The 26628-nt window shown below is 35.9% G+C and overlaps 4 protein-coding genes across 5 annotated transcripts; 3 read left to right on the top strand and 1 right to left on the bottom strand.

Annotated features, from left to right (window-relative positions):
• The first annotated feature begins 1559 nt into the window (after nt 1-1559).
• LOC130991366 (pentatricopeptide repeat-containing protein At5g43790) lies at nt 1560-4423 on the top strand. The gene is made up of 2 exons (XM_057915537.1): nt 1560-1921; nt 2463-4423. The coding sequence occupies exon 2, from the start codon at nt 2555-2557 to the stop codon at nt 4352-4354; it is 1800 nt and encodes a 599-aa protein (XP_057771520.1). The 5' UTR covers nt 1560-1921; nt 2463-2554; the 3' UTR covers nt 4355-4423.
• Nucleotides 4424-6355: 1932 nt separating this feature from the next.
• Nucleotides 6356-10790, top strand: LOC130991365 (ATP sulfurylase 1, chloroplastic-like). The gene is made up of 5 exons (XM_057915536.1): nt 6356-6950; nt 9085-9490; nt 9617-9877; nt 10173-10259; nt 10450-10790. Exons 1-5 carry the CDS (start codon nt 6472-6474, stop codon nt 10588-10590), a joined length of 1374 nt encoding a protein of 457 aa, XP_057771519.1. The 5' UTR covers nt 6356-6471; the 3' UTR covers nt 10591-10790.
• Nucleotides 10791-13111: 2321 nt separating this feature from the next.
• On the top strand, nt 13112-16062 carry LOC130991364 (uncharacterized). 2 transcript variants are annotated; one of them, XM_057915533.1, is made up of 2 exons: nt 13112-13245; nt 14500-16062. In XM_057915533.1, exon 2 carries the CDS (start codon nt 14502-14504, stop codon nt 15939-15941), a length of 1440 nt encoding a protein of 479 aa, XP_057771516.1. In that variant the 5' UTR covers nt 13112-13245; nt 14500-14501; the 3' UTR covers nt 15942-16062. The 2 variants fall into 2 exon arrangements, with proteins under 2 accessions (XP_057771516.1, XP_057771518.1); XM_057915535.1 differs by having other exon boundaries at nt 13140-13245; nt 14497-16062.
• Nucleotides 16063-18137: 2075 nt separating this feature from the next.
• LOC130991363 (putative calcium-transporting ATPase 13, plasma membrane-type) lies at nt 18138-21632 on the bottom strand. The gene has a single exon (XM_057915532.1). The coding sequence runs from the start codon at nt 21530-21532 to the stop codon at nt 18485-18487; it is 3048 nt and encodes a 1015-aa protein (XP_057771515.1). The 5' UTR covers nt 21533-21632; the 3' UTR covers nt 18138-18484.
• Between the last annotated feature and the right edge of the window lie 4996 nt (nt 21633-26628).

Here is a 26628-nt window from a genome sequence, read left to right as displayed (position 1 = left end):
ATATTATTTACTTTTTAACATAGTTTCTATTATATATGTACGTAATTTTTTTAATTGGTCCTAATATTTTATAATTTCACAATTTAAATAAATAAATACTTATTATATATATAATATATTAATAGAATATTAAAATCAAATATATATATAGGGTGCGGTTATAGTGAGAACCACAATTATCGTGAGAACATAAGAACCAATAAAATTACTGCATCTGCTATACAAATTAATGCATCCGCTATTAAATTTAATGCATCCGAAAAAATTAATTTTTTTGCTCCCTTCAGGATTCGAACCCAGCACCTGCATCCATCCACCAAGATGATGCATCCACCGTAGATCTTGATGATCGAATGGCTTAAAATGGTTCTCCGTTCTTTAGTGGTTCTTATTTGAACCTCTCCCTATATATATATATATATATATATATATATATATATATATATATATATATATATATATATATATATATATATAAAGACAAGATATTATATTGATGGCTTAAAAATACATACATATATATATATGTATATATATTATGAAATAATTATTATGAAATAATTAATCATCTAACTTAATTTTTTTAAAAATTAATCAATCAATTAAAAATATTTTATACATAAAAATTTAATATAAATACAATAAATATTAATACATCTATGATGAAAAATAATCTAAATAAGGTCATGTTATAATTGAGAATAAATTGAAATTTGGTGTATTTTCTGGCCAGACTATAAAGTCATGTTATAATTGCAATTAAATTGAAAATTGATGTATTTTCTGGCCAAATTATAAAGTCGTGATATAAACTAGAAAATTGACAAAGTATATGTATTTTCTGGCAATAACCCCTAATTAAAAAGACATAACAATTAGGAGAAGAAAGAAAAGAAAAGAGACACACACATGCTCGTGGGACATCCGAAATCACTATATATTAGTATGATCCTTTAATCAGCAAATCATGTACTCATCATGATTTTGTTAATGATGTTTGTACTTCTTTAAGTTTTGCTTGTCACTTAAAATGCTAAAATTGCCATTTAATATTATCATGACCACATTGATTAGACAAAATAGTAAGAATATATACATCAGTCAAATAATTCAATAAATCTATGCAGCAAGCCACAATGTGGCTGCCCACAAATTAGTGAAATAAATAAAAAAATCAATTTATTTTTTAAAACAAAACAATATTTAATTATTTTATTGTATTATCTATATTGTAGCTATTTTTTATTTTTTGGTAATTTTTTATTTTTACTTTAAATAAAAAATTAAAAATAATAATAATAACTGCAATGTGAACAATACAATAAAATAACTAAAAAAAATTATTTGAAAACATAAATTAGATTAACTCATTTGTTTTATTTAACTAGTTTGTGGGCAGCTACATTCTGGCTGTTTAGATTACTCAATCTTTCAATTTTTTTAGCAATCAACACTCTTCAAATATGAGCTCTTTTGCTCAAGTAGTTGAAAATTTTGATTGCCAAATTTTTTGAGAGAATTTTACTTGCGATAAAATGGATATTCTTTTGTAACGTTTTAAAAATAGAATTAAAATTATAAAATTATAAGATTGGAAATTTCTAACTCGAAAAAATTTCAACTCAGTTAACCGCACATGAATAACCCGAAAATCTGATAAGACTACCAAAAATCCGATGAATTAGCCCGATTAACATCCCTAGTAAGAATACCTCAAAAGAGCTAATTGAATGAAGCCCATAAACTTCAACTACACCTTATTAGTTAGGCCCAATATATTTTGCATCGGTTTATTAGCTTGGTGAATTCGTAATCCCATTTTTGAACCAGAAAAGTCTAATAATCGTACAGTTTCATGAGTGTTTATGTTGTTAGTTAGCAATTTCAGCTTAGAAGTGGATTATAGCAGTAAAAGATACAGGTAATTTGGAACTTTTTTCTCTACTTTTGGTTGAAATTTTTATTGCTGAAGCTTGTGTGCAATGCACTCTATCTGTTTGATAATATTCCTCAACGAGTTTTTGCAACAATTAGTTCTTGTAAAAATTTTATTCCAATTTGCTGTTGTGTAGTATTGGTCAATCTGTTGCTTCATTTCTTTCTTGCATCTTTTTTTGATGTGTAATTGAGAATCTCGATTGGATTTGATGCTCAAGTAATTCAAGTGTTGATGTGATATAAGGTTTGTATATCCTAAAAGGGCGTTCTTGTAAACAAATTCTAAAGAAATTTTAATCAAGCCAACACTTGAATTACTTAAGCATAAAATTTCATTCAATTATAACTCTACTGTTGCATATGTTGCTTGTTATGATAAATGAATTCATAGCATGTAGTTGAGAGACTTGATTGCTAATATTCATACTAAATTTGCATAAGAATTTGTGGTTTGGGGCATGGACTCTATCTTGTGACAACACCTTGTTTGAGCTATTTGTTTATAACTACTTCATTTATGTCAGCAACGAAGTAAAAGATTCGTCTCGTTGTCCACCTACTGAATGCTAAAGGGATAAGGGATACAAGATGAGCTTCTGGACGTCTCAAGATCAACATGATGAGAGCAGTAAACCCGACACTCGACTATCCAATCCTCCAACTCTTGCAAAAATGCAAGAGTTTTACTATGTTGAAACAAGTCCATGCACAAATGATCACAACTGGCCTCATTCTCCACACTTACCCTATCAGCCGTATTCTCCTCGTATCCTCTTCACTGTCTCCATTATCCTACACGTTAGCCATTCTCAGCCGTGCCCCAAACCCAAGCATATTTCTCCACAACACCCTCATCTCACGCCTCGCTCAAAGCAATCTAGTGAAAGCCGCCCTTTCTCTTTATGACGAGATTCTAGCTGACCCCGACCTCAGACCCAATAACCATACTTACCCGTCTCTCTTCAAGGCATTCGCGGCTCACCAATGGTTCAAACATGGCCAAGCCCTACATGCCCACGTCCTAAAATTCATTTACCCCCTGCACGACAATTTTGTTCAAGCCTCATTGCTTAACTTTTATTCAAGATGTGGAAGAGTGGATATTGCTAGGTATTTTTTTGATCAGATAATGGAACCGGACTTAGCAACATGGAACTCTATATTATCTGCTTATGCTCGCAGCTCTGGTGTTAGCTTCTCAGCCGACCCTCACCTTTTAGATGAGAACACTAGTTCGTCTCTGGAGGTTTTGAATCTGTTCGGCCGGATGCAGAGGTCTTTGGTAGAGCCAAGTGAAGTGACATTAGTCACTCTAATTACTGCCTGTGCTGAATTAGGTGCCCTCAGCCTAGGCATCTGGGCGCATGTTTACATAATCAAGAACACGCTTAGCCTTAATCACTATATCGGAACAGCATTAATTACCCTCTATACAAATTCTGGTTGTCTTGGATTTGCTAGGCAATTGTTCTACCAGCTGCCTCATACAGACATATTCTGTTTCAATGCCATGATTAGAGGTCTTGCAGTCCATGGCCGTGGACGCGAGGCTCTTGATTTATTTGAGACAATGAACCAAGAGGGTCTCGCCCCGGATGATGTGACAATGCTGGCTGTAATGTGTGCTTGCTCACATGTGGGATTGGTGGATGAAGGGCGCAGATATTTTGAGTTGATGACCAGTTTCTACGGGCTTGAGCCTAAAATCGAGCACTATGGTTGCCTGGTGGATCTTTTGGGTCGAGCCGGGCTGGTTAAGGAAGCCGAGGAAAGGATTCTGACCATGCCAATGAAGCCTAATGCAGTTCTGTGGCGGTCTTTACTTGGGGCAGCTCGAGTTCATGGAAATCTCGAGACAGGTGAAGTTGCACTAAAGAACTTGGTGGAGCTGGAACCGGAGACTAGTGGGAGTTACGTGCTCTTGTCGAATATGTATTCGTTCGTGGAGAAATGGGACGACGCCAAGAGGGTAAGGCAGTTGATGAAAGAGCAGGGTTTGGAGAAAGCGCCCGGGAGCAGTTTGGTTGAAGTTGATGGTGCGATGCACGAGTTTCTCGCTGGCGACAGGAGCCATCCTCGTGCTAGGGACGTGTATTTGAAACTCGAGGAGATGAATGCGAAGCTGCAGGAGCACGGCCATCGTGCAAGAACTAGAGAAGTGTTGTTTGACATCGAGGAGGAAGAGAAGGAGGGCGCTCTCTCGTACCACAGCGAGAGGCTAGCCATTGCGTTCGCGCTCGTTGCAACGGATTCTTGCACGCCGGTGAGGATTATAAAGAACCTCCGGGTATGTGTGGATTGCCATTCTAGTACTAAGCTTTTGTCTCTCATATATGGGAGAGAGATTATAGTTAGAGATAGAACTAGGTTCCATCACTTCCACAATGGTAGCTGCTCTTGTTTGGACTACTGGTAGACATTAATCTTTTGCTTATTTTGGATAAATCTTGATCTTATGGGAGATACTTAAAAATATTTTGACCAAGAACATAATCTTGAATTTAGTTTGGCAACCATCTCTCTCTCAAACACACACACAAACACATATAATAAAAGACGTCACAATCAAACATATCACAGTTTTTCCATACCGCGTACCGGTTTATATAATCTTAATATATAATACTTCATCCGTCCACCAAAAATAGTCCTAGAAGAGGACGACACAAGTTACAATGAATGTAGTTAGGTTTATTATGAGTGGAAAAAGGGTCTCACATGAAAGGTAGTGTTAACAATAATAATTAAATGTATTGTGAGTGGAGAAAATGGTCCACCATGTGATAAAAAGTTTTCAAAAATAGAAAGGGACTAATTTTTGTGGACGGAGGGATTGTCAAACACCATATTATATTTTACAAATATTTTACCAAATATGAAACATGACAATATTAATATAGCATATAGTCTAAGACATCTCAATAAAATATATCACACCTTATCCCGTATCGCGTACCGAGCGAGCCCTTAATGTTAAAAGATCGTGTGATGGTATGTTATTAGCTACTCCCTCCGTCCCACTTCAATTGACACTTTCTTAAAATAGTATGTGGTCTCTACTTTCTCTACTCACATAAAATAAATGAACCCTACATACTTTACACTCTTACTCATTTATTCTTAATCTTCGTGCTCAACTCAAAAGTGTCAATTGAAGTGGGACGGATGGAGTATTTTTTTATTTGTGAGTGTAAATCTACTTTTTTTTTTTGTTAATGAACAAATAAATTTAAAGATCATGTCACAGTGAATTCAAACCTAAAATTTTTAACCTTAAATATTAATCACTTTATCACTAGATCAATACAATACAAGTATGTATATTTATATTATTATTACTTGCATCAATGAAAATATATAAAAATTGAAAATTGTAACTATGACTGGATGTCTATAGTCACTTTACCTCATGGGATATATTTTGTCTATATCTTGATAGGGTTCTAACACCATTATTTTTTTTGTCATAATTAAATTAATTTAACCTAACAATAAAGGTCGTACGTGTTATGATCTATCATTTGGACCGCTTTGTCTTGTTTGTTGCTCTCATAATTTATTAATTTTACAAAAGTAATATTATTATAGTGGGAGATTTTGTCTTTAAACACCACTTTTATGCTAACATGAATCGGACCCGTATCATAAGCTAGATTCAATATTGTTTTAGTACATCTTTATCTTTCTCTACTCCCTTAATTTTAATTAAAAAAAAGGGGAGCATTCGTGGAAACCAAAACAGGATGAGAATCAGACAAAAGTGGTTTAGAAGATTTTTGTCGAATATTGGTATAATATACTATTTATTTTATTTTAATACACTAGAAATTAATAAAGTACTATAAATAAAAATAAATATATATAAAAGAAATATTAACGTGAGCGTTGCACACAGAAGGTGAGTGCCGAGCGGCATATAGAAGATGAACCAATGACCTCTTAAAAAGTAGAATCTTTGTTGTAGTAATTATCAATATTAACTGTTTACAACAAAGATCTGATGAAATATACCTCAAAAAAAAAAAAAAAATCTGATGAAATATTTCACAACTATCATAACTATAGTAAAAAATGTTTTGGATAAATTTTTAAGCTAGTTTGAACTTTGAATCAAAAGATAGTCAAGACTCAAGAACTTCAAATTTTGCAACATCCACTCGTGCACAAACACTTGCCCATAATTAACGTTTACAAAATTACTAGTTAAGAATTAATTAAATTTATAATATATTAAAATCTGAATGGACAAAGGAAAATCAGACTTTCAGATCATTACACTTATTAAAATTTGTTTTTATATTATTTTTATTAAAATAACCAAAATGTAATAAAATAAGCTAATTTCGAGTACGACTAACCAATTTTTGAATTCAATTAACCCGTATCCGAATTGATTCTCAAATTTAAATTAAAAAACTTTCCACTTATGAACATTTCTTTACCAAAAACACCCTTTTCTCTCTCCCTCCAAATATTATAACTGCCATTCAGCAGAAAGCACTGAGAAGGAAGAGAGAGAGAGAGCGCGCGAAAATGGCAGCCATGGCATCTGCATCTCTTCACCTCAAAACCCCAATCCCTCCACCCAATTTCTCGAAGCTTCCCAAAATCCGATTCATCCCGCCCCTCCGCCGCCCCGCCGCCCGCATCCGCGCGTCGCTCATCGAGCCCGACGGCGGGAGGCTGGTGGAGCTGCTGGTGAAAGACTCCGAGAAGGCGTCGAAGCTGAAAGAGGCGTCGCAGCTGCCGCCGATCAGGCTGTCGGCGATCGACCTCCAATGGGTGCACGTGCTGAGCGAGGGGTGGGCCAGCCCCCTGCGCGGCTTCATGAGAGAGTCCGAGTTCCTCCAAACGCTTCATTACAACTCGCTCCGACTCGAAAACGGGTCGCGGGTCAACATGTCGGTGCCCATCGTGCTCCCCGTCGACGACGCCCAGAGGAACCGGGTCGGCTCCTCCACCCGCGTCGCCCTCGTCGACCACGCCGGCGACCTCGTCGCCACTTTGAACGAGTAAGGAATTTTTGTTATTTACATTGTTACACGAATTCATGTGATCAAAATTCGTGTAATAATACTATTACACATAATTTTTGTTACACACAAAATTCGTATAAAACGTAGTATAAGTTTGTAAAGACATAATAGTCCAAAATGTTTAGTATTTTCATATATATTTTTTTATTTATATAACTATAATTTTCTATTATTATATGCTTTTGGCTACATTAGTCATTAGGGTGTTGCCTATTTTTCAAATATTGTGTATATATCTCCTTTTTTCCTCTTATAAATGTTTTAGTTTCTACATCTATTTTCTTCTACAATTTTAGTATCTAATTGATCTCAATTATTAATCAAAACATCACTTCTATTCACTATATACTCAAGAATATAATTTTCACGATGTATATATAAAATATTCAAAAAGTGAATGTCCACAATTTATATATTGTTAAAATATTTCAAATTGAGTAAATATTATTTTTATTTGCAAACTATTATTATTATTATTGAAACATTTATAATCTATATAATCTATATATAATATAAAAAGAGGAGTTTTCCCCTTCATTTTTTCTCTCTCTTCTTCCACCATTTTTTTTACTATTTTTTCTACAGTAATCTCATTATAGCGATCAAGTTGTGGAAGATGTTTATAAACACGTGATGTTTCTCATATATTAATTTGAATAGAATAAGAAAATTTTAGTCGACTATATATATGAGAAGTTTAATCCACACGATTTAGGATTTCTGTTTACATGGCCTTACTTGTTCCGATAAGCCGTTATAAAATTAGAATATGACACATATATAATATAACATAGATTTTATCTTATTTTTAAATTAATAATGAGGTTTAGTGGAGATTTCTCTGCAACTATCTTGGTTCAGGTGCGGATATACGTGGCAATCATTTTATAAAGTAATCCACTGTTTACATATTACTATAATGTGATTTACACTATTAAAAGATAATGTGAGAATGCTGATATGAACTTTACTAAATATCCTCAGAGATTAATAATTTGAATAATATTGGATTGGAGTGATTATGTGAATTCTTATAAGCAATGAGAATGATATTGTTTGGGTTTAGGTGTTTTATTATGGATGTATATTTCTATTGCTACATATAATGAAGAGCTAATTCTTGTGCTAAAATATTACTCCCTTCATTGTAATTTAATAAAACATAGGGTTGGTCCCCAAGGGGACACCGTGTGACCTCCTGTGTGTAAACAGTGAGGTCCCGGGTTCAAACCCCACTGCTTCCCCTCCCCAACTTCCCCAAGTCAAAAAAAATAAGACATATATTTTGGGTACGAATATTAAAGAATAATTAGTACTCCATCCTCCATTAATTTTTGATTCATTTCATAATGGCACGAGTTCTAAAAATTTATTGAATGTATTTTGAGTGAATTAAGAGTCTCACTTTTATTGTAGTTTTTAAATTGATTAATTTATAGTTAATTGGTGAGTTCAGAATGTGAATACTGGTAAATAAATGGACAATATTAAGACAAAAATTAGAAGATTGTGTGGATAGATTTACCAGAAATGAAATGAGTCAAGTTTTTGTAGACAAGTCATAATGAAAAAATTGGGTCATGAATTGGTGGACGGGGGAGACCATGGCATCCACAATGTGACAATTTTTTTTGTTGATGGATGGAGTATTTTTTTTAGTCGTATATTTATAAGAAAAAAGTAGGAGAAGGAAATGAAGATAGTTTTTTAAATGAAAAATGAGATAATTATTTATGGACCACAATTACATTTAGTGTAAATAATAAATTATGTTAGAATGTTTGTAATATATTGATTTTCTAGATAGTGAACAAGTATTAAAATATAACGTCCAGATAAAAAAAAATATGACCTATTTAATTGGGACGAAGGAAGTAACATATAATGTTCTTGCATTTACACTCTTAAAAATAATGTGAGAATGGTGATATGAACTTACTAATTTTCTCATCTGTTTATTTGATTTATGTGTGTATTGATATTGAATTCTAGCAAGTTTTTTTTTTTTTTTTTTTAAGATGAACACTTTTTCACTATTGGTTTTGGTGTTTGTTTTGGTGTTTGAGTTTGGGCTAAACAGTAAAATGTGATGCTGTTTTTGTAAGTGCAGCATTGAGATATACAAACACAACAAAGAAGAAAGAATAGCAAGGAGTTGGGGCACCACAGCACGTGGTCTGCCCTATGTTGAGAAGGCTATCAGTGGTGCCGGAAACTGGCTGATCGGCGGTGATCTAGAGGTCGTAAAGCCGATCAAGTACGACGACGGATTGGACCGGTTCCGGCTCTCCCCCGCCCAGCTCCGGCAGGAGTTTGAGAGGCGTAACGCAGACGCGGTGTTTGCCTTCCAGCTGCGGAATCCGGTGCACAACGGCCACGCGCTGCTCATGACCGACACCCGTCGCCGCCTGCTTGAGATGGGATTCAAGAATCCGGTGCTCTTGCTGCACCCTTTGGGAGGTTACACTAAAGAGGATGATGTTCCACTTCGTTGGCGTATGAAGCAACACGAGAAGGTATTTATCGAACATTTTGAGGCTCACGAAGTTATCTGGAGTGTCAAGTTCGAGCTTCACTCCTTTAGTTAAGGTGCATTTATCGAGTCGAGCTTCGAATAGTTCATGTTTTTTGGGTTGTTTTAGGTGCTTGAAGATGGAGTCCTTGATCCGGAAACGACGGTGGTGTCGATATTCCCATCTCCGATGCACTACGCCGGCCCCACCGAGGTGCAATGGCATGCCAAGGCTAGGATCAATGCGGGCGCGAACTTCTACATCGTCGGGCGCGACCCTGCCGGCATGGCGCACCCCCTCGAGAAACGAGACCTCTACGACGCCGATCACGGCAAGAAGGTGCTCAGCATGGCCCCGGGATTGGAGCGCCTCAACATATTGCCTTTCAAGGTAAATTAACATGAACAATACATTTTCTATCCATGAAAAATGAGACACTTTCCTTTTTAGTACACGGACCTACATCTTTTTCTTACCTTTTATCCTTACAAATATCTCTTATTTAAAAAAAAAAAAAATACTTTAGTGAGACTATTTCTCTACTTCATCAAAATCACCATTCATTTTATAAAATCTGTGCCCAAAAAATGTGTCTCATTTTTCGTGGACAGAGGAAGTAGGAAATGTGAAATAATATTCTTAAATTAACACTAACTAACTAGTGTTGTTGAGTGCATATATGTAGGTAGCTGCCTATGACAAGACTCAAAGTAAAATGGCATTCTTTGATCCATCAAGGGCTCAAGACTTTGTCTTCATATCCGGCACCAAGGTATTCATTCATTCATTCATTACAAAAATAATTAAGCACGTGTTGATCATCGCGAGTGTTGATTTTTACCATTATAAAGGTTTAAGACGATGTTCAGTTAAACTTATTTTAAAGAGTTTATAAGTTGTTTTAAGGAGCTTATAGACTCTGCAAAACACCCCCTAAAATCTTCGTCTCGTTGATTTGGCAGATGAGGAACCTGGCGAAGAATCGGGAGAACCCTCCCGACGGATTTATGTGCCCCGGTGGTTGGGAGGTGTTGGTGGAATACTACGACAGTTTGGCTCCGGCGGCCAGCAACGGCAAGCTGCCTCAGCCAGTTGCTGCTTGATCAGATCACTCTGTATTATTATGTTATGTGTGTTGTGTGTGTGTGATTTTCTTCCTCTAAATGTGTAAATGTGTAATGTAAAATAATGTGACAGATGATAGCGAATCATCATCACTTTGTATCATAATTTGGGATGTATGGATTGTTGGTTTGATTTTATGCAAACTGGGAAATCATAGCTATGTGATCATTGTGGAGCACTTCTTAGAATCTATTATCTGCTTAATAAGAAATTAGTGATATGCACCATATTAAATAATTGTAGCAAATTTGGCTTGGAAGTTTGTTTAAATTGAAGGGTTATTAGCGCCTAAATACACCAACTTTGGGGTTAGTTTGGTTTTGCACATGAACTTTAAAAGGTGTAAAAAAATACATGAACTTTAATGTTGTAACAATTTTATCACAAATTCAAATATTAGATATTTGAACTCCATAAAAATCTTACGATTTACAAGTTTAGAGATGTCTTATACGATATCTTTTACAAATGTCTTCTACGATGTCATAAATTCATTTTTTTCTCAAATTAAAGATGACGTGGCAAGTCGAAATATCGACGTGTATTCAACGGATGTTTTTTAAAAAATACATCATATAGGACATCTGTAAAAGATATCGTATAAGACATCTCTAAATCCGTAAATCGTAAGATTTTTATAGAGTTTGAATATCTAATATTTGAATTTGTGATAAAATTGCAACAACATTAAAGTTCATGTATTTTTTTACACCTTTCAAAGTTCATGTGCAAAACCAAACTACCCCCAAAGTTGGTGTATTTAAGAGCCAATAACCCTAAATTGAATGGATATTCGTAATGTTAAAATAGGTATTCAATTATTTTTGTTCACATTTATAATTAATATATTTTGAATAATATTATTGATATCTAACTGAGAATTATAAAAATATTTAACACAAGATATTTAGAACAAGTGAAAAAGAGTTACGAACATCTAAATAAGATATTCAATTTTTTTTATTGATATAAAATATTTAACATAAAACATTTCGAACAAACGTAAAATAATTATGAACATCTAAACAAAATTTTTGAATTTTTTTTAGCATAAAATATCTAATATAGAATTATTTGAACAAGCGTAACAAAATTATGAACATAATATTATACATAGTAAACTATTCACTAAAAATAACAAATTAATTGAATAATTTACTAAATAATGAAAAAATATATTGCGAATAAATGAAAACAAATATTGATTTACAATATTTACTTTCTAACGTTTGTTGAAATATAAATGCCAAAATTCATAATTCATTTTCTTTTGTTGAATAAATCAATTGTGATGATAAATAACACAAAAACAAATATTATTAATTTAATATCTGCATAGTTAACGCAGATAAGTGAAATAAATTGAGCAAATAAAAAAGTTGAAATAAATTGAAAATACATGATTACAATGAAGATATGGTAATTATTGTTCATAAAGAGATTGATTCGTTACAATTAAATAACAATCTTAAAATATAGAAAATACACAAACATTAACTTCTACCAAAATTAGAAAAGATTCGGTCAACACTTTAAAAACTAAAAACGGTTATCAAAATTTAAAAATTACTTAATTAAACTTAATGAATTTCCAGCAATTAATTAAAGAGTTAATTGCCTATAAATACACGAACTATACTCAAATTTTGGTTTTTGACCAAATCTTTTTTTTTTTTGGTCAAAAAATACATAAATTTTTATATTTTTGGAATTTGACCGGAGCCGAAAGTTCGTCGGCTAATAAATTGATTGTCTGAATTCTGATGGGCAATCCGAAGATACCGTTGGAAAGCTCTTAATGTTATCTTTCTAATGATACTTATATTGTTGGGTTTTGATAATCGGAAGTAGTAAAAAAAATGGCACGAATGTCGAGGTCACGAAACTCTATATTTTTTTCTTTTTTCAACCACTTCTAGTTACTAAGAGCAAACAATATAAGTATCATTAGAAAGACAACGTCAGTAGCTTTCCAATTGTACCTTCAGATTGACCATCAGAATTCAGACAATCAAGTTATTGGCCAACGAACTTTTGGAGTCATGTCAAATTCCAAAAAATTAAAAGTTTATGTATTTTTTTGACTAAAAAGATATATTTGGTTAAAAACCAAAATTTGGGTATAGTTTATGTATTTATAGGCAATTAACTCTTAATTAAACGCCTTAATCAACCTTAATCATAGTCGTCCGATTTGCAAGATCTAGCGGCTACTATTAATCATACTTATCCATGCAGTTTGCATGTCGATTCATAAGAGTCGGCAAGAATGGGAACGATGCTGCATGCAATTTATTATTCTACAAAAATCATTGTTATTATTTGTATTAATATTAATACGCAAAAAAAAAAGAGTCTAATGAAATAAAATAAATAACCAAGACAATAGATAAAATCAATAGTCCAAAAATACATAAGCCCGCATAAAATAAAATTATAATAGCCCATATTCCATGCTAAGAAATACAACAATAAAAATAAAAACACAATAATTAATTTATACAAACAATAAACAAAGAATCCCTAATCTAAGTTAGAATCGGCGTCGCTCAGCTCTTCTTCTTCACGCCCTTTCTCAGAAAATCAGAAACGCCGATCTTCTTCCTCACAGATTTTTCGGCTTCTCTTCATCGGTATTTTTCTTCTCTCTCTTCTCTCTCTCTCTCTTTTTTTTTTTTTTTTTTTTTTCTGAAATACACAAAAATTGGGATTTGAATGCAATATTTCAGAGGCTTCTTCTTCATCGGTATTTATCTTCTCCTGGCTATATTTTTTTTCTTTCTGAAATACATAAAAAGGTGTTTGCGTTTCAATGCGAATGTGCTGTTGAAAACCTGACAAAAAAACACAAAATGCGAAGAGTGATTGTATATTTTTTTTGTTGAGTTTCCCTAGGCGTGTAATTGAACCAAACCGAATCGAATAGTGATGTGCTCAAGTTTGATTTGTGTAGTATCGAATTGAATCCCTAATTTTGTTTACCGAGGCTCTCTAGTTTAATCGAGGCTATACGAATTATCTAAATTTATATTTATATTTTTATTCAAAATATTGATTCTTTTCTTTTGAAAACAAATTATTTCATTCAAAATAATAAATATATTAATATTTTTCTTATAACAAAGTTAATTAAAGATTTAATGAAATCATTATTAATTTTAATGGATAAACATAAGTTTTATCTACTGATAATTTATTAATTTTTTCAAGCTGAATCACTTAACGAACTCGTTCACGAGCTAACGAGCCGAGTACTACTAAGCTCAAGTTTGGTTCGTTTATTTATCGAGCTTTTTTCGAGCCGAGTTCTGAATATACTTCGCGAGTGGCTTGGTTTGTTTACAGCCCTAAGTTTCCCGCATGCTATGATCTAGCTAGGAACTTTGAGATTTGGATTTTGAGTCATTTGACAAAGTTGTTAGTTTGGTTCGTTTATATATCGAGCTTTTTCCGAGCCGAGCTCTGAATACTTCGCGAGCGGCTTGGTTTGTTTACAGCCCTAAGTTTCCCGTATGCTATGATCTAGCTAGGAACTTTGAGATTTGGATTTTGAGTCATTTGACAAAGTTGTTAGTTTGGTTCGTTTATTTATCGAGCTTTTTCCGAGCCGAGCTCTGAATACTTCGCGAGCGCTTGGTTTGTTTACAGCCCTAAGTTTCCCGTATGCTATGATCTAGCTAGGAACTTTGAGATTTGGATTTTGAGTCATTTGACAAAGTTGTTAGTTTGGTTCGTTTATATATTGAGCTTTTTTCGAGCCGAGCTCTGAATACTTCGCGAGCGGCTTGGTTTGTTTACAGCCCTAAGTTTCCCGTGTGCTGTGATCTAGCTAGGAACTTTGAGATTTGGATTTTGAGTCATTTGACAAAGTTGTGATATTGTAGCAGGTATGTTTAGTGTGGCACAGACGATGGGCAGTGCGTTATGCTGCAAGTGCGGCATCGAAATGCCACCAAACGCTGCAAACATGTGTGCCAACTGCCTCCGCTCCGAAGTCGACATAACGGAGGGCCTTCAGAGGCACACAAACATCCACCATTGCCCCCAATGCGAACGCTACCAGCAGCCTCCCGGCACTTGGATCAAAGCAGAGCTCGAGTCGAATGAGCTTCTCGCGCTCTGCTTGAAGAGCCTCAAGAAACTCAACACTGTCCGTGTGGTTGATGTAGGATTCATTTGGACCGAGCCTCACTCCAAGAGGATCAGGATCAAGTTGAGGGTCCAGAAAGAGGTTCTCGTTGGAGCCGTGCTCGAGCAAGCTTACACGGTTGAATACACCGTGCAGGATCACCTCTGTGAACTCTGCGTTAGGGCTCGGGCTAATCCGGATCAGTGGGAGGCCGTGGTGCAGCTGCGCCAGCACGTTCCTCACAGGCGCACGTTCTTCTACTTGGAGCAGCTTATCCTCAAACACGACGCTGCCAAAGATGCCGTCAGAATCAAGCAGATGGAACAGGGGATTGATTTCTTCTTTCGTAAGGAGAATCATGCTGTCAAGTTTGTAGACTTCGTCGGTAAAGTAGCTCCGATTGATGAAGTGAAAAGGGAAAACCACCGGCTCGTGTCTCACGATACGAAGAGCAATCGCAGCAATTCCAAGTATGCTTTCTCTGTTGTGATCAGCCCTGTTTGTCGCGAGGATCTGATCTGCCTCCCGCCTGAAGTTTCTGCTCGTTTGGGGAATCTCGGGCCGCTGATGATCTGCCATAAAGTAAGCAGCAGTATAGCTCTGTTGGATCCATTCACCCTTAAGCAATGCTTCCTAGATGCTAAGCAGTATGGGAGATCATCGTTGCAGCCCTTACTGTCGAGCAGGCAGCTAACGGAGTACATAGTTCTAGACGTTGAGCCGGTTTCTTCTGAAGGCGGCTCAAGGTGGTACGCCTTGGCTGATGCTCATGTGGCTCGTGTATCGGATTTTGGGAAGAACGATAGGTGTTTCATCGTGAGAACGCATCTGGGGAATCGCTTGAGCCCCGGGGACTATGCTCTTGGTTATGACCTTTATGGTGCCAATGTTAATGATATTGAATTAGAGAGATCATACAAAAGTGTTGACATTCCAGATGTGATACTGATTAAGAAGAGCTATGGGGAAAAGAGGTCGCGTTCGTGGAAGCTCAAGTCTCTCGACATGGAGGTCGACGATGGTGCCGAGGAGAAGATGAACTCGGAGTATGAACACTTCTTGAGAGATATCGAGGAAAATCCTGATTTGAGATTCAATCTCTCGCTCTACGACGACGATGGCGAGGAAGTTGCTTTGGAGGAGATGCTAGCGGATCTCGACCTAGCTCATCACGAATCTCGTGATGATATGGAAGAGTAATTTTAGTTCTCATCTCCCAACATTAAGAAGTTCTTCTTGTTATTATTGCCTTCATGCAACTGCCCTGTTGAACTCTTCTACCATATTTGATAATCTATTTGTCCTAATGCATGCTTTGGTACATGTTTTTTTTACCTTGTTAACAAATTTCTTTTCCCTTGTTAACAAATTTCTTTTCCATATCTAGTATTAAGAGAAGAATTTCTTTGTAGAAGACTTTGTGATTTTTTCACTTTTATTGTTTTTGTTTATACGCTACTGATGAGGCTTATAGTTTTGCCTTGAGCTGAAAAATAGGCCAGATCAACATTCTTGCATATGTTTCCATTAAGCCCACGTTTGGTTGGGTGTTTTTAGAGGTTGGAAAGGGAATTAAGTAATTGAATCCATTACTTGTTGTTTGGTTTGGATAATGAGATAATCATTACTCTTACTTGAGGGGTAATCCAATCACCCAATTTGTTACCCCTCAAAATAGAGGGGAAACAAAAGAAAGAGAATCTCTTACTAATGATTCATTTTCTATTGTTAAACCAAACATTCAATAAAAGTAATGGTTATTGTTACCATTCCACTCCTTTATTTGATTACATTCCTTTTCCATTCTTCTACTTGAACCAAACGAGCACTAAGTGTCTTAGATTTGATTTGATCTTTTCTCTGCATTTATTTTCAGCAATTTAGGGGTGAATTTTCTTTTGAGTTAGTTGATGTGGCTGAGGCGTGTGTGCGCGCTCTGCAAGGAGAGAGAAGAGATGTGTGTGGCAGAAGGGATGTGTGTGGCTCGTGCCGCCCACTGGCAAGAAGCCTGTATCGCCGGCGGCGAAATGTTTGATGAAGAAAAGGTTTATCGTTTTTTTATTAACAATTATAAAAAATAATTAAAAATAATATTAAATACGCGGGTCACACATTTTTTCTCTTAATTTTAGTCTCCAAAATAGTTGTGTCCAAAAGAAACAAGCCATCAGTATTTTAAGTTATTTGATCAATTAATTATTGGTATGAAAAAAATATAATATTTTCAAATTATTACCTTTTTTTTCACACAATTGTTATTTTATTCACAATAACTTTTACTTTTAGTAATTTGGTTAGGTGATTGTTGTCGTATGAAAAATGAACTATTGATATGAACAAATGTAATGTTTTAATATTATATTTTTCACGTCAATTGTATTTTATTCACGAGATATTTTGTTTCAGATATTGCTGATATATGGATCTGTTGCTTTGATACGACCACTGACGGTTTTGGTAGCAATTTGGCAACACCGGTTTCTGAACATGTTGTAAATGTTGCACATCACCTAAATGTGCGGGGTTTAACTTGCTGGGTGTACTTAACGGCAAACTGTTTTTTGGGACGTGGAATGGTATAGAAGAACTCGCATTTCGTTGTTGAATCAAGAAAATTGGGAACTACTTCATAGAAGTCTGCTATTGCTTTAAAAAACTGAGTGAGAAAATTAAGTGACTCATTTTTATTTTTTTTGCTTTCTTGTCCGCTCTTTCATTTGTGTAAAAAGAAAGCTATGTTTGATTATGGCTATATATGTTTTCATGTGTTTGTTACATTTGCTATGTTTTTATCATTTTATGTGTACACTTATAATAAAATTAGTAATATTTTCATAACTTAAAACATTCATAATTTTTTAAACTTATATAAGATAAGATCTCACTAATATTATAATTGTTCTAATAAATGTGACTTTTTATAGTTATATTTGAGTCAATCAATGACCAACATCTCAATTAGCAATATTTTTATCAACGATTATTATTAACTAGTTAAAATGTCTACCAAAATATCCATATATTTTTTATTTTAGGTTTCTATTAAGCAATAAATTTTTTCTAGAACTTTGTTTTTATGAATATTAGCAAAAAAAAAAAAAAATCTAGAACTTTTAATGAATAATTTTTATTCATTAAGAAAAATAAGTTTATTTACTTTAGATGAATACTATATCAACGCGAATCAGGACAATAAAAATACGAAAAAAAAATGGATGATTGTATAATTTTGAACATGATAAAATTTATACTCTTCTTTATTATATCAATCATATTTCCATTCCCTTTTTCATTTTCCTCTTATTCTTCCTTATGTTTTTTGTTCAACTATGGGCTTCGATGTAAAATTTGACAAAGAAAAGAAATACTGCCAATTAAATTATCTATGAAAATAATTAAATAAATGAATAATATCAAGCTTAAGCTAGTAATTACACAAGAAGTGGACAAAACATCTTCTAGGTCTAGATCGACTTAGAGGCATGTTGTCCACTTCTTGAAATCGAAATAATTGGAAAACACCTTCTAGGTCGACCTAGAAGTCGTTTCATCCACTTCTTGAAATCGAAATAACTAAAAAACGCGTTCTAGGTCAATGAAATCGAAATAACCGAAAAACGCCTTCTAGGTCAACTTAGAAGTCGTTCTCGTCCGCTTCTCGAAACCGAAAAAACCTCCTGGGTCGACTCAGAAGTCGTTTCGTCCGCTTCTCAAATCCGAAGTAACCGTAAAACGGGATCGACCTAGAAGGCGCGTTTCGTCCACTTCTTGAAACCGAAATAATTGAAAAACGGCCTCTCCGGCACCGGCACGAGCTTCACAACCCAAGCAATAGGCCAAGCAGCAGCTGCAATCCCCACACAGATCCCCCACTGCCCCAAATCCAACCTCTCTGTATCAGCAAACTTGTTCAAGAACTCCACCATCACCACTTGCAAAACCAATGTGACTCCCACAATCCCCACAAACACCTTATTCCTATGCAACCCTTCAAACACATTCCTCCTCTCCATCTTCCTCGCATTGAACTCGTTGAACACCTGGCACAGCACGAACGCGTTGAAGATCATCGTCTCGTTCGCCCCCCGGCTCACCCGGAGCAGCGCCACCCCCCGGAACTGCAGCACCAGCAGCACGGCTATCTGGTACGCCGCCTGAGCCGTCAGATTCCTCCACATCACGTTGGTGATCAACGCCTCCGACCGCCCCACCGGCCGCCTCTCCATGAGCTCCCTCGTCGGCTTCTCCGTGGCGAGGGCCAGCGCCCCGAGCGTGTCCATGATCAGGTTCACCCACAGCAGCTGCACCGCCGTCAGCGGCACCTCCCCTGCCGAGACCGCCGCCACGAAGTTGATCGTCAGCGCCGCCACATTCACCGTGAGCTGGAACTGAATAAACTTCTGTATGTTATTATACACACATCTCCCCCATCTCAAAACTGTCACAACAGAAGCAAAGTTGTCATCCATGATCACTATATCAGAGCTCTGTTTCGCCACCTCTGTTCCTTGAATCCCCATGGACAGCCCTATGTCCGCCTCCTTCAGCGCCGGCGCGTCGTTCGTGCCGTCGCCCGTCACGGCCACCACGTGGCCCTTCCTCCTCAGGCACTGCACGACGAGGAGCTTGTCGAACGGAGAGGCCCTGGCCATCACGCGGATGGCCTCGACCCTCTCCATTCGCTCCTCGTCTGTGTAGCCCCGGAACTCGGCTCCGTCCACCACACATTCATTAATATTTTCTTGATCCGCCTCGAGGATCCCGCACTCCGTGGCGATGGCCGTGGCCGTGAACACGTTGTCGCCCGTGATCATCTTCACGGCCACGCCCGCGCCACGGCAGTCCTGCACCGCCTTCCTCACCCCCGGCCGGCACGGATCTTTCAACCCTACTAAGCCTAGTAGAATCAATCCATTTTCTTGGATTTTCTTCTTTTCTAGATTGGCCTGATCACACTCGGAGATCTGTTTATGTGCAAATGCAATACACCTAAGGCTAGAAGCAGCCATGCCTTGAATGATGTGATTCAATTCATTCCTTTCTTCATCGTTCAAATCTTTGATGTTACCTTCGAAATCATAGTAGTGTGAGCACATTGCAAGGATCATCTCTGCAGCTCCTTTCCAATGCACATGAATCTCAATCTCACCATCTCCAAACTTCTTCAACAAAACACCACTTCTCTTCTTCTCCGAATTGAATGCTTCAACATGAAGAACTTCACACCCTCTCCTCACCTCCTCCATGTCCATGCTCAGCTCCACCACGGCCCACGACAGGATCGCCTTCTCAGTCGGGCTGCCAGAGAACTCGAGGCCCTCCCCTGCCCCGTAAACCCCACCCGTCGTGTTGAGGCCGACGCCGTGATGGAGCAGCTCAACGACATACCTACCCATCAAACCACCACCTTCAAACAACTCCTTCCCTAACCAGAACTTTGTCACCTTCATCTTATTGAGCGTGAGAGTCCCCGTTTTGTCCGTGCAAATCGTCGTAGCAGAGCCCATCGTCTCGCAAGCAGAGAGCTTCCTCACCATAGCCTGATCAGCCATCATCCTCTTCATGGAAAATGCAAGAGTTAGTGTCACAGCCAAAGGCAAACCTTCCGGTATAGCAACAACTACAATGGTGACCGCAGCTGCAATAATCCCTAAAACAGAGTTGATCACATCGTCTGCTTTAGTCTCTCCTTTTCTGAACTCTCTCTCCCCATTCTCATCCTCTGTATTTCCGGTGAAGTATCGAATCAGCAACACAGAAAGAACTAGAAACGCCACGGCCAACCCGAGCTTCCCTATCGAGGAGGTGAGCCCGTTGAGGCGGCTCTGCAACGGCGTCTGCTCGTCTGCATCCCGGCTTATCGTGCTCATCATCTCCCCCCACAGCGTGTCCATCCCGACGGCCGTCACCACCATCTTGCCGTAGCCGTCGGCCACCTTAGTGCCGGAGAAGATGAAGGGGTTAACCTCGCTGTCGACCTCCACGCCGTCGCTCTCCCCAGTCATCTGCGACTCGTCTACCTGTAAAGAATGCCCTTCTAGGAAGAGGCCGTCGGCGGGGACTTGATCCCCGATGTTCAAGACCACGACGTCGCCCACGACGACGTCGTGGATTGAGACTTCTTGTCGTCTCCCATTCCTCACCACTTGTACTAAAATGTTGCTGCTGACTTCGGAGAGCTTGTCGAACTGCCGGCTCTGCTTGAAGTTGCTGGCGGCGGAGACGGCGACGACGAGGAACACGGCGACGAATATGCTCCCGCCGTCGTACCAGCCTTCCTTGGGGCCGTTCTCCTTGATGCCGAAGCCGAGGGAGAGGGCGGCGCAGGCGAGGAGGATTAAGATGGTTGGATCCTTGAGAGCTTCGAGTGTGAAATGGAGGAGGGTTTTCGCCGGCGGCGAGGGATATGTGTTTTTACCGAAGGCTTCGTGTCTCGCGGCGAGGTCGCGCTGATCGCCGGTTATTCCGAGGTGGGGGTCTGTTTCGAGCGAGGCGGCGACGCCTCGAGAGCCGCCGAGCTCTGAGAGATGGCGGCGGTTTTTGTTCTTGACGAGGTGGTTGAGGGCTGAGCGATTGAGGCCGGGGAAATGATGATCATGATTGTGAGCGTGATCGACGACATCAATGGCGATTGTTGATAATGGGAAGTGTTTGAGGAAGGCTCGGGAGCAGTAGACGGCGGCGAAGGCCTTGCGCCACCGCTTTCTGTTGAGATTGACGGATGCATGGAGATGATCGGACAGCAGCAGCAGCTCCATGCATGGTGGGGTTGTGTGAATGATTGCAGACATTCTTAGTTTTTCCGAAAAATTAATGCTTGTTGATGAGAGAGAGAGATATATGTATTAAGACTTGAAGAGATTCAAGCTGTGAATTGGAAGTGAAGTATGGTTGAGGATTTCGACATACTATTATATAGTCATATATGTATGACATAGTTAAGCAAAAGAGATAAGAATGGTTAAATTCTCACTTCTGCGAAGGTGGTGGTGGTGGCGGTGAAGATGCCAAAAATAGCAATTAATGGAAATTTTGATAAACTTAGGGAAAATTAAAAGTTAAATTATTATTGTCTAAATATACCAATTTTGTAGGTAATTTGATTTTGCACATAGACTTTGAAATTATTTAAAAAATACATGAATTTTATTATTATAGCAATTTTACCATAAATTTAATTTTTGTTCAAATGAAAGCTGATGTGGCAAGTTGGAACGATCATTTTAAAAAATAACGTCGTATAAGACATTTTTAAACGATATCATTTTGAGAGAATTTAAAACACTAAATTTGAAAATTGTAGGATTTCTGTAGAATTTGAATATTTAAAAGTTTAATTTATGATTAAAAAAAAATTGCTACCGCATTTAAATTTATATATATATATATATATATATATATATATATATATTTATTTCATTTCAAATTAAATTGTATGCAAAATCAAACTATCTTTAGGGTTGGTGCATTTGAACACCAATGGCCCTTAAAACTGTGTCCCCATTATGATTTGGAGCAAGAAAATGTGAAATAGATTTGAAATATTAAATATATAATCATTAACTCAAATTAAATGGGTATGAAACGTTAATAGTTTAATATAAAGTGGTTTTGCGTGAAGGAGCTGGGTAAATTACCTTCAAACAATTCAGTTTTTTATATATGTTTTCTTAGTCAAATGTATAGGAGTATATATCTTGAGAGATTGGATAAAATAAAAGTTTATTTTAAAATATTTAAATAAAAATGATAACTTTCTAAAATTTGACCAAAGAGTAAGTTTTGTTTCATTGTAGCATTTTTTAAGTCGGTCTCAATCTCTACTTTAACAGTATTTGTAATAGTAATTATGTAAGTCATCATGTGTATTATTTGTAACATAATTAAATCAAAACATAACATTTATTACTAATTAAAACTATATTAGGAATGTAGAGTATTATTAACGTATGCGTGTCCATTTCCTGTTCCAGGTCATTGCCGGTTGACCGAGATCACAGAGTCAACGCGCTGAATTCAGTGGTCATTTACTTATCTTTAGATAAATTTCCTACTGATTAAAATAAAATAAATGTATTTACACTGTTGATGACTTGATTAAGTTTCAATTTCTTTTTCTGCAGTTTTATTTTTTATTCGTAGTGTGTTATAGGTGTTCATAAAATATTGATACAACACATTTAATTAGCTTTTGCATCTTTCATGTATATCAATAATTTCTTGTGAACTAAGAAATGATCATATATGTCAAGATTAATTCATTTATTTTTATTAATTATTTGTCAAATTTTGTGAATCTGCGCCGTTATGAAACCAACTGTAGGCCATTCTTCAATTTGAACTGAAGTAGTGTAAATGTGAATTAATTTATTACTTTGTAAAAGGATGTTTTGATTGGCCCACAACAACATCCAGCATTGTTGATTTGTTTCCCATTCTTACCGACTCATTTTGCGTGCGTGTGTGTTCCACGGGAATCGACATGCAAATTGCATGCAGGTAGCTAGGAAGCGGCGGAGCTAGAAATTTTAATACATTACAAATAATTTATAAATAGATATTTAACGAATTAATTGTTTATATTTGAGAAAATAATGGCAATTGATTTTGACGTGTATTTATCGATCGATTGAAAACGTTACAAAATCTTCTCGTTACCAATTATTGAAAAATTATCATTCTCTATATGTACACGACTAAACAATCTTTATTGTAGAAAATGTTCTCTCAATAGAAATAGTGACTACGTGCTGGTAAAGTCTGTCAACTCAAACCAATTAAAAAAAATAAAATGATCGTCACTTTTAACAACTTATGAGGCGGGTGTGGAGTGCCCTAAATATCTCTATGTGACGATGTGTATCCGTAATTGGACGGATATGCGAAATGAGAAAAAATTAATAGTTGAGTTATATAAAATTTGCATGTAGAATGAGAATTCGTTAGAAGTTTAGTAATTGATATGCAATGAACCCTAAATTTAAATACTAAATATATATGTAAACAGTAGATAAATCTTATGTATCAAATTTATTTATATTAAATTACCAAATTATCATTGAAAATTAAAACAAATAAGGATATTAAAGATATATAATCAAAATTAAAAATAAAGAATACACAGTTTAGATAAATATTAATTATGATCAACACTATGGAAGATATGATGCCACTTTTGAAAAACTGCATATATATTCTGCCGTGTTCTCGCAATTTTCTATTTATTCTATCATTCATTTTCTTCTGCTCGTTGATTCCATTCTCATCACTCCAATAGATTATATTGAATATAGTGTTTCTTAGTTGTGGACGAATATGCTTGTGATGTCTCTTCTAATTTTTTTTTCCAATACTTATTACTCCTTCCGTCCCAGCTTTTTGTATCCACTTTTAGTTGTAAATACAACCAGGGACGGAGCCGGGGGGGCTAGAGCCCCCTCCCAAATTTTGAGTTTTTTTTTTTTTTAAATATATATAGATATATGTTTATACCTATTATAAAATAATTTTGTTTTATAATATGTATGAAATGCTAAAAAAAATTATAATGTATTGAAACTAATTTGTAATATATAGAAAATATATAATCTATGAGCATGCTGTTTGTTATTATTATTATTATGCTTGTCTTTTAATAAAAAATGTCTTAAATATACGGAATGTCCAAAAAAAGTTTTGTGATATATTGAAACTATATAATCTATGAAAATATTGTTATTTATTAATTATTATTAGTATTATGCTCGTATTTTAATAAAAAAAATACCTTAAATATACAGAATGCCCAAAAAAAATTTCTCGGGGCCTGCCGCCCCCGAACCCCCGTACAGTTTCAGGCCCCCCCGAAATTAATTCCTGGCTCCGTCCCTGAATACAACTAAAAGTGGATACAAAAAGTTGGGACGGAGGGAGTATAATCTATATTCATGTTGGGGACAATTTTCTTGGTATTTTGGAAATTAAGAGCTTCCATATTGTTAAAGCACTCGAGGGGTGATCGACTGTACAGTGCCCTGAAAAAATATTAATCCCAAGACATTTGGATCTATGCAAGTATTAAAGTATATACCACTGAAACCCTTTAGTTTTTTTTTTTTAATTACATAAGTAAATAAAAAATTTTAAAAACCGCACGATGGATGTTACAATACATCTGGTCTTGAGCATTAACCTCCTACCACTAGGCCAATACACGTACATTGAAACCCTTATAAGTACTAGTTGTTAAAGTGATTAGTAACTCAGTGGTAAAGCTCTTCAAAATTCTAATCACCTCTTTTCTAAAAATTCCCACTCTCATATTTTATTTTCTAAGTTTTCTTCAATAATTTCTCAAGTTTAGAGCAAGGTAACTTCTTTAAATTTTCAATTACGTTTTTGTATAATTATATTTTCAATTTTTTTTTTCATTAATTATTGTTACTACTTGCCGTGGAAGCAAAGCTTCAATCATATGCACGCGCAAATAATTTGCGTTACTTCGAAGGATGATTGAAGAGTAACATAAATTCCACAATTGATACAAAAGGAAAAAAGAGATGAATTTCTGTGATGAACTTTGCATAATGCAGAGGGATCTAAGATGATCACATTTCTTTAATATAATTATTATTTTTAGTTAAAATAATCGTTAGGCCATATATTGGGCTTAGTATAGGCGGTCAATGAATAATGGGCCTAAATATGGGCCATATATTGGGCTTACTATAAAACTCAGCCGACCTTAGGCCCAAAGCCTGCAAGAAATAAAGCCTACCTACTATGCTACATGGACCAGACTGTGCCGAATTTCTTGGCCCAAAACAATTTAGAAGTTTTATCGCTTATTTATTTAGATGAATTGAAATTTTGAGATATTTTAAGTCTATCTCATTAAAAGGATACAATTGAAGAAATCATACTCCTGAAAATAAAAATACCCAATCATGCAAAATAAACGTCTCATTTAAATCAAACCCAAATGATTTCATGAAACAACCTAATGGGCTGGTCCGGCCCACCATAGAAAATATATTGTAGACCTTTACAACACGGTTTTTTCATTGGGCCACTAGGCCCAAATTTAAAAAGATTTGAGTAATTAATAATATTATTATACGGGGCTAAGACGGAAATAAGCAGTAAAATCAAATTTCAAAATGAGCATAATGTTAATTGATATGTTTATGCGAATTTTTCTTTAATTTTTTGTTTTTTGTTATTTATTCTATGTATCATTAATATTTTACTTTAGGTCATTATTGCAACGAATATCCAATTTTTGTAACAAACAATACTTAAAAATTCAAACGAGTTCAATTTTTATACGTGTTTGAGATAAAAATGAGTAAATTATTTTTTAATTGTATTTGGAATTGAGACGTAAATACATGTATTTTAGACTGGTTTAGGTGGATGATCATTGACCTTGTCTCCATCTCAAAAAGCTCTTCAATTATTATACACATAATCCAAATATCGAAACGAGTGGAAGCCAGCAGATCAAAATTATCTGATAAAGAGACCAAGACTTGACTCCAAATAAAGAAAATTCCATGAAATTTACCAGTGCCTGTTTCAACAATTACCACAGGCATCTCTTGCGTATGAAAATTCCATGAAATTTACCTCATCCAATTACTACCAAAAAGTCTACCAAATAGTATCTAACAAATCTAACAACTATGGATTTAGATTTGAATATGAAACATAATCACAAAACCAATGGGAATTCTCGACGTCAATTCAAATATTGAAATCAATGGGAAGCCAAACCAATGGGAATTCTCGACGTCAATTCAAATATTGAAATCAATGGGAAGCCAGAAAAGCAAATTAATCATACAAGTATATGATAAAGAGAGCAACAACAAAACAAAGACTAGTCTCCAAAAGGTATCAGCAATGT

The sequence above is a fragment of the Salvia miltiorrhiza genome, chromosome 7 (assembly GCF_028751815.1).
Source record: "Salvia miltiorrhiza cultivar Shanhuang (shh) chromosome 7, IMPLAD_Smil_shh, whole genome shotgun sequence".
NCBI lineage: Eukaryota > Viridiplantae > Streptophyta > Magnoliopsida > Lamiales > Lamiaceae > Salvia > Salvia miltiorrhiza.
This window is presented reverse-complemented; position numbering and strand designations above follow the sequence as displayed.

Coding starts and splice junctions, on each gene's coding strand:
- LOC130991366 (XM_057915537.1), top strand. CDS start 2,555: ATGATGAGAGCAGTAAACCCGACACTCGACTATCCAATCCTCCAACTC.
- LOC130991363 (XM_057915532.1), bottom strand. CDS start 21,532: ATGTCTGCAATCATTCACACAACCCCACCATGCATGGAGCTGCTGCTG.
- LOC130991365 (XM_057915536.1), top strand. CDS start 6,472: ATGGCAGCCATGGCATCTGCATCTCTTCACCTCAAAACCCCAATCCCT. Junction 6,951..9,084: donor CTCGTCGCCACTTTGAACGA/GTAAGGAATTTT, acceptor TTGTAAGTGCAG/CATTGAGATATACAAACACA. Junction 10,260..10,449: donor TCTTCATATCCGGCACCAAG/GTATTCATTCAT, acceptor TTGATTTGGCAG/ATGAGGAACCTGGCGAAGAA.
- LOC130991364 (XM_057915533.1), top strand. CDS start 14,502: ATGTTTAGTGTGGCACAGACGATGGGCAGTGCGTTATGCTGCAAGTGC.